We start from the raw sequence: 8357 nt of genomic DNA, 5'->3' as shown, positions 1-8357 counted from the left end.
TCAACAAATATTATAAGGGTTTTTTAATTAAATAAATTGTTTGGGGTTCAAAATTATTTGATTCCCCTGAAATAGATTCTACAACGTGATTACTCCTTTGGTATATATAAATCGTCCTAGGCTGCTTAGGGTTATATAAAACATGAATCATCTCAGCCTAGGACGATTAATGCATGAACTTGTAAGCCAAATTAAACGTAAATTGTGGCAGTGCCTCTTGGGTTAGAAATAGAGTATAAATTGTTCCAGGGTTGTAGGTTTCACGTGTTTATAGGCTAAATCACACTGGGCTGTCACGATTTATACATTATTGGGACCCTCTTTAGCCTGACACGATTTATGTGTTAGTTTGTAACACTAACTGGGCTGGGACGATTTATGCCCAAGTTAGTAACCCTAAGGACCCAAGGACGATTTATGCAGGCAAAAACTCTATAAATAAACGATTTTCAAACGGATGAGCCACACGAGACATTTGTTTAGGGTGTGAGAGATGGCGGAGAGTATTTTCTTGTTAGTGCATCACCGGGAAAAAATTGATGAAAACACAAGTGAGGGTGTAACTTTTTCTAGCAAAAAGCAGATAGGTGTGTTTATAGCTTCGTCAACGACGTTGATGGATTTGCACAATAGTATATTAGAGAAGGTTGGAAAGTGTGGTAAAAAACGCGTGAATCAATTATTTTTTCGTATTTCGATATCATTAAAGCAAGGTTATGTTAAGTTTGGGAAGTACGCGATGTTGGGTGATGACGACATGCAAGTTATTTTTCACAGTCAATCAAGATTTTCTGACTTAGGCGCGCTGGAGTTGTTTGTCAGAATGGTTGACATGGAGGACAGCAGCGGAGGATCTGCTCCGAATCTGCCGAAGGGACTTCCACCGCCGTTCCAACAGGGCAACCGGCGACTCCACTTGTTTTGTCCCCATCTTTTGCTGCTGATTTGCCTGTCTCGGGTGATGACTTGGGTGATGGGCGTAGCTTCGGCTAGCTTGCAGCTGCGATGGGATCTGCACCTGTAGTGGACGGTGCACCCACATTCATAGAGGTAAGAGAGAGAGATCCGTTTGCGGAGGCTATAGGTGATGATGGGTCAGATTCGGAGCCACCAATCATTGGTGATGAGAGCGACGGCAAAGAGGACACCGCAGTTGCCGTGGGAGCTCAAACCCATGGTAGCAGTGGTACACAACAGTACCCTCGACACTTTACCACATTAGACCTTGAAGCAATGAACAAGGCCGCAAATGTAGATCAGCATCACCCGGTGATTCACGGAGAAAGGCCTAGCGTGATTGGCATAGACGAGTTTGAGGTCGGGCAACGGTTTGAAACAAAAGAGGAAGCTGTACTGACAATCAAGAGTTATAATATTCGGCGGGGTGTAGAGTATAAAGTGTTTGAGTCCGACTAGTTGAAATATCATGGGAAGTGTGTCCAGTTCAGAAATGGTTGTAATTGACTGATCCCTTAAGGTTACTAACTTGGGCATAAATCGTCCCAACCCAGTTAGTGTTACAAACTAACACATACATAAATCGTGCCAGGCTAAAAAGGGTCCCAATAATGTATAAATCGTGACAGTCCAGTGTGATTTAGCCTATAAACACATGAAATCTACAACCCTGGGACGATTTATACTCTATTTCTAACCCAAGAGGCCTTGCCACGATTTACGTTTAATTTGGCTTACAAGTTCATGCATTAATCGTCCTAGGCTGAGATGATTCATGTTTTATATAACCCTAAGCAGCCTAGGACGATTTATATAATAATACCAAAAGGATAATCACGTTACAGAATCTGTTTCCGGAGAATCAGGTAATTTTGAACCCCAAACAATTTATTTAAGTAAAAAACCCATATTATAATTATTATAACAAATTAAAATCTTGAATCATTTTAAAATGATATATATATATATATATAGAAATAAAATTAAGATTTAGTCCATTTATGTTTTAAAAATATATTTTACAAGTATAACAATAAATTTTTTTAAAAATTTTTGATATAGTTAATACATTATAAATGTAAAAAACCTTTTCAATAATTTTAGTAACATTTTTTTACAATATTCTAAAAATATACCTTTTAAATTAAAAGTAATTTTTTGAAAAAAAAAAATAAGGGAAAAGAGGTAGGGCTATTGTCCGGGGTCAAGACAAATTCTCATCTCAAATTTTTTGTCTGTTTTTTATTATTTATTAATAGACGAATGGTCCACGAGGACTATGCTGATTTCAAGAGAAAAAAAGTCTTTTAAACGTGCATCCTATTGAAAAAACATATATATATATATAAACTTTTTTCCCCATTTTAACAATATGAAAAAGAAATTAAAATAAAAGAAAAAGTAAAAATGGGTTAACAATAATTTAGTCCTCCTCATTTTATAGAGTGAAATATAAAAAATTATACACAATTGCTTTTATAAAGAGTAGTAGATTAATGAATACTAATACATCTATTAATTTATTTTTTATTAATTTAAATTACTGTGTAAAATAATGATAAACAATTAGTTAAAGATACTAAATATTTTGTTACGTGAAACATATTACAATGTACACTACTTAATTGAAGATAATTTATTTATTGTTTGTAAATTGGTTATTTATTTGACACATAGCTTATTATATATGTAATTAAATAAGTATGATGATTTAATAAGCCATTTGTGGTTTTGGGTTTTATAATTTTTTTTTTAGTTAAAATATTTTTGAAGTTAAGTAAATTTACTTTTAGGGTTTAGTTAACGATAAGCTTATTATTAATAAAAATTTTTAAATATTTTTATTTAATAATACAAAATAAATATACTAAAAATTTAATTTTTTTTTATATTTTTAATAAAAATTTTTTGTAATCTTAACATGTGTCGACATAAGATAAATAAACTCTTATTTTTATATTAACTTTAAAATGAGCATGTGTCTTATTTGGAAAAATAATATTAAATTTTATTTTGACATTGATAAATAAGATTAGAAGTGGAATGAGTTGAGTAAAACGGAAATAGATTCTTTCTAATGGAAAAAAATTAGATAGTGTCATCTCACTGTTTATTATTCTCTCTCTTATTAATTTCTGGTCCTACTTATAAAATTAAAGATGAGAGATTACACTTTATTTTATCCAATAAAAAAAAATAAAGAGGATCCATTTTCGAGTAAAACTAAATCAAGTTCAACTTTAACTAATAAAAATTGAGTTTAACTTATGATTTCACATATTAATAATCAAACATATTTATAAAATTTAAACTCGACTCCGATGCACACTAACTAAATAATTTATGTCTATGAAAATTATATATAAAAGAGTGACGATAAAATTTTATATCATAGCATGAATAGATATATTGTTTTCTTTTATAATAAATAATTTAATTAGCCATTTCTAATTCATCATCCATCTAACATGTAATAAAATAAATAAAGATATTATACTTTGGGCCCTGCTATACATACAAGTAAAAAAAACCGTACAAGTTTTACAAGTTATCAGCCCAAACTTTATTAACACGCGCACTAACTCATTTTGAATGGAGCGTAACTACACGCGCCCCACTCAAACGGTTCCTCTTCGTCTTTTTCTTCTTCTTCTTCTTCTTCCTCTTCCTCTTCCTCTTCGTCTTCGTCTTCTTCTTCTTCTTCTTCTCTTCTTCTTCTTCCTCTTCCTCTTCCTCTTCCTCTTCTTCTTCTTCTTCTTCTTCTTCTTCTTCGTTTTTTTTTCGATTTTCATGGTTTTTGAAATTCTTCTTCTTCTTGCTGCACGTTTTTCTTCCTCTTACTCTTCTTCTTCTCCTTTTTTTTCGTTTCTGCACGTTCTTCTTCCTCGTTTTCTTCTTCTTCTTCTTCATTTACGTCTTTTCTCTCTGTTTTCTCGTTTTTTTTTTCAATTTTTCATGGTAAAATCGTTTTTGAAGAAGAAGAAGCAGCGGAAGATGAGGAGGAGAAAGAGAAAGAGTTCTGAATTATGCATAAGATGTACTTCAACGAATTTTGGGTGTATTTTCTTAAATCCTTTGGGTGTATTTTCTGTAACCCTTTGGGTGTATTCTATAATCGTTTGGGTGAATTCTTGTAACCGTTTGGGTGTATTTTCTGTAATCCTTTGGGTGTATTTCTGTAATCATTTGGGTGTATTTGAGTGATATCTGACTGATATCTATGGGTGTATCTGACTCATATCTATGGGTGTATCTTACTGATATCTATGGGTGTATTTTTCATTTCAGAAAAAATGGCAGGCATTATAGAAATACACCCAAACGATTACATAAAATACACCCAAGAGATTACAGAAATACACCCAAACGATTACATAAAATACACCCAAGAGATTACAGAAATACACCCAAACGGTTACAGGAATTCACCCAAACGATTATAGAAATACACTCAAAAGATTACAGAAAATACACCCAAAGAATTTAAGAAAATACACCCAAAATCATGCATAATTCAGAACTCTTTCTCTTTCTCCTCCTCATCTTCTGCTACTTCTTCTTCTTCAAAAACGATTTCAGAGCTTGATGTCAAAAAACAATAGAAATCGAGAATAACGAAAAAAGAAAACAGAGAGAAAAGCACGTAAATGAAGAAGAAGAACAGAAAGAGAAAGAAAAACGTGTAGCAAGAAGAAGAAGAAGAAGGAGAAAGAGAAGACAAGAAACGTACCTTGAATAATATTTTTTCGAAGAGGGAGAAAGAGAAGAAGAAGAGACACAGAGAAAGAAGAAGAAGAAGAAGAAGATGAAGCACGGAGAAAGAAGAAGAAAAAGAGGCACAAAAAAAAATGTGAAACGGCATGAATAAAGCGCGTGTAAGTGACGTAGGAGTTGCAACACGTTTTGGTGGATTAGGCATTAATAAACTTGTAATAGTTACAAGCCCTAATCGCTTGTATACTGAGCTTTTCCCTTATACTTTAGATATGACAAAAAAGAAAAAATGTGTAGAGTTTTTTTTTTTTTTTTGGCAATTAAAATATGTAGAGTTAGTCTAGCGAGGAGGTTGGGAAAGAATTGGGGTACACAGTACTTTGGCAACAGCAACTGTTATGACATTTGATGGACTACAAAATTCTGATCTTCGGTGCTTCAAAAAATTTTGGAGGGACTACTGCCCCCTCTTACCACATTCCATCACTGTTAGGTCGTTCCTACACTTGTGGCTGTAGGGAGTAGGGACATTTTGTCCTTGTTGACTTTTAAGTAATTTTTTTTAGCAAAGGTGAGTGAGATAAGAAAATATATCATTTATCTATTTGTTCTTTTTATTTAAGTTAGTTTTAGTCTTACATATGTATAATTATTTCAAATGAAAAAACTTTTACCATAAATATTATAAAATATCAATTCTAAAATCAAATGGATAAAATTTGTTGAATAATTGTTAATAAGAAGAGAGTGTGTGTGAGAGAGATGTTTGATTATATTAATTGTAAACAATTACAACATTATTGCCAAAATATTGAAATAATGGAGAAAACACTTTTAAATTAATATATTATTGATGCATCAATTAAATTATTAGAAACTAATATACTTTAAATTTTAGATATATAAATATATTCATTTCAAAATTATTAACTTTTGATAAATATTTTAGACTTGAAAAAAAGAAACAAACATTTTTGTTTCTAAAAGTTTCTGGACAAGAAAAGAAAGCAAGATCTCCTGCGTTACAGAAAATTAATAGTAAAAAATCACAAGTAATTAATTTTGCGGATATGCCAATTACTTATTTAATAAAAAAAAATTAAAAATAATGTTACGTATATATTAAAATTAATCATTACTATAAAATATATATTAAAATATAAATATATATTAAAAATAATTAAACTATATATATTTATATAAAAAATATTAGTAATTAAATTTAGTGACTGATCTTAATAATATTTTTTAAAAAATAAATAAGAAGAGTAAAGAAATAAAAAAACAAAAGAAAACCTCGTTTCAAACACGGCATAGTCGGCTATAAATAAAGGGTCTTATAACAACATCGTCACCATCATCACCAAACAACAGAAAACAAAGCAAAACATCTTTCTAGAATTCTAGCTACTTCCGAGAGAAAGGAAGAAAAGATGGTTCTCCAAAAGCACAACAACGTCCATGTCCTACTCCTACCATACCCAGCACAAGGCCACATCAACCCACTGGTCCAGTTCGCAAAAAGATTAGCCTCAAAGGGCGTTAAAGCCACCATAGCCACCACTCACTACACGGTCAACACCATCAACGCCCCAAACGTCGGCGTAGAAGCAATATCCGACGGCTTCGACAACGGCGGCTTCGCGCAAGCCAAGAACGTGCAGCTCTTCCTAACCTCCTTCAGGACCGTTGGCGCCAAAACTCTCTCGCAACTAATCGAACGGTTTCAACAAACTACCACGCCAGTCACGTGCATTGTATATGACTCATTTTTCCCGTGGGCGCTTGATGTTGCCAAACGACACGGCGTTTATGGTGCCGCTTTCTTTACCAATTCTGCTGCCGTTTGTAACATATTCTGTCGTATACACCATGGCCTTCTTGAGCTTCCTGTGGAGGAGGAGGATTTGCCGTTGTTTGTTCCCGGGATTCCGCCGTTGGATTTGCCGGATTTGCCTAGCTTCATTAGGTTTCCGGAGAGTTACCCTGATTACTTGGCCATGAAATTGAGCCAGTTCTCTAACTTGAACAAGGCTGATTTTATGTTTGTCAACACTTTTGAAGCTTTAGAAAGTGAGGTATGTAGAAACTTATTAAAATTGTCATTCAGCTAATTGCCTTTAATACGAAGATGATATTAAAATTTTTTTTAGATAATTTAATATGTTTAATTAAATTATTATTTAATAATTTTTAAATATTAATTAACATATAAATAAAATTTTTATTTATTTTTAATTTATATTATACATAAGAAAAATATTATATGTGTATATTAAAATTAATTATTATCTATTTATTTATAAAAATAAAAAATATTAGAACATTAAAAATAATAAATTTTAATATTTTTTAAAAATATATATTAATTAATTTATTTTTAATGTATATTATATACATGTATGCGTGCGGGGGGCATTTATTGCCACGTTTTGGAAAATAGAAAATAAATATAAATAATTTTATTTCCAATAAATGTTTTACGAATTTCATCAAAATATTATTTCTTATCCGATCTCTATGCTATTCAAAAGTCAAATAGAGTTGCGTGCCATGGATATCATGTTCTGCATTTCCTAAATGATGATGAGTTTCTGACATGGCTGTTGATAATTTCTAGGCGGTGAATGGCATAAGAGAGTTATGTCCAGCAAAGTTGATAGGGCCAATGGTCCCTTCTGCATACTTAGATGGAAGAATCAAAGGTGACAGAGGCTATGGAGCAAGCTTATGGAAGCCATTAAGTGAAGAATGCTCTGATTGGCTTGAAACAAAGGCATCAAAATCAGTAGTATACATCTCATTTGGAAGCATGGTGTCACTCTCAAATGAACAAATTGAGGAAGTGGCATTGGGGTTGGAGCAAAGTGGCATGAATTTCATTTGGGTCCTAAGACAATCTGAACACGCAAAATTACCAAAAGGGTACGAAGAAATGGTCAAAGAGAAGGGCATAATTGTCACATGGTGTAACCAACTTGAACTGCTGGAACACCAAGCCATAGGGTGCTTTGTGACACATTGTGGTTGGAACTCAACTCTGGAGACGTTGAGCCTCGGCGTGCCGGTGGTGTGCTTGCCGCAATGGGCCGACCAATTACCGGATGCCAAGTATTTGGAGCAAGTTTGGGAGGTTGGTGTTAGGCCCAAAGAGGATGAGAGTGGTGTTGTTAGGAAGGAAGAGTTTGTTAGGAGTTTGAAGATGGTTATGGAGGGTAAGAGGAGTGAAGAAATTAGAAGCAATGCTAGCAAGTGGATGAAGTTGGCTAGGGAGGCAGTTGGTGAAGGTGGGAGCTCTGATAAGAACATCAATGAATTTGTGGAACATTTGAGGGGTGCACATGTGACTGCAAATTTGAATGACTACTAGCTAAATTAGCCATAGTTTCTCTCAGAATAATTGTTTGTTAGTTGGTTTTACTAGTGCCGTGATCTCACTTTAATGTTAAGAATGTGAAATATAGTGAGTAAATAATGATATCTTAATTCCTAAATTGGTTTTGTTTCAAGGGAACAATTATGATCACTTTTTTTATTTGTTGTTTTTCCCTCTTACTTTTGCTTTTTAATGAAAAATTTGTTAACGTGTAATGTATGACAACTTTTGTCATTTTCAATCTTGTGTGTGCTCAATAATGTATTAGCAAAGTGCCTGAACCAAGCAAAAAGCCTCCTTCTTTGCTCTC

The 8357-nt window shown here is 33.0% G+C and overlaps 1 protein-coding gene across 1 annotated transcript; it reads left to right on the top strand.

Moving 5' to 3' along the window:
- Positions 1 to 6038: 6038 nt before the first annotated feature.
- LOC130982630 (UDP-glycosyltransferase 74B1-like) lies at positions 6039 to 8357 on the top strand. The gene is made up of 2 exons (XM_057906673.1): positions 6039 to 6749; positions 7292 to 8357. The coding sequence occupies exons 1-2, from the start codon at positions 6105 to 6107 to the stop codon at positions 8039 to 8041; spliced, it is 1395 nt and encodes a 464-aa protein (XP_057762656.1). The 5' UTR covers positions 6039 to 6104; the 3' UTR covers positions 8042 to 8357.

The sequence above is a fragment of the Arachis stenosperma genome, chromosome 5 (assembly GCF_014773155.1).
Source record: "Arachis stenosperma cultivar V10309 chromosome 5, arast.V10309.gnm1.PFL2, whole genome shotgun sequence".
In the NCBI taxonomy this organism is placed as follows: Eukaryota; Viridiplantae; Streptophyta; class Magnoliopsida; order Fabales; family Fabaceae; genus Arachis; species Arachis stenosperma.
Note: the sequence above shows the minus strand (reverse complement) of the source record. Positions and strands in the feature narration are given on the sequence as shown.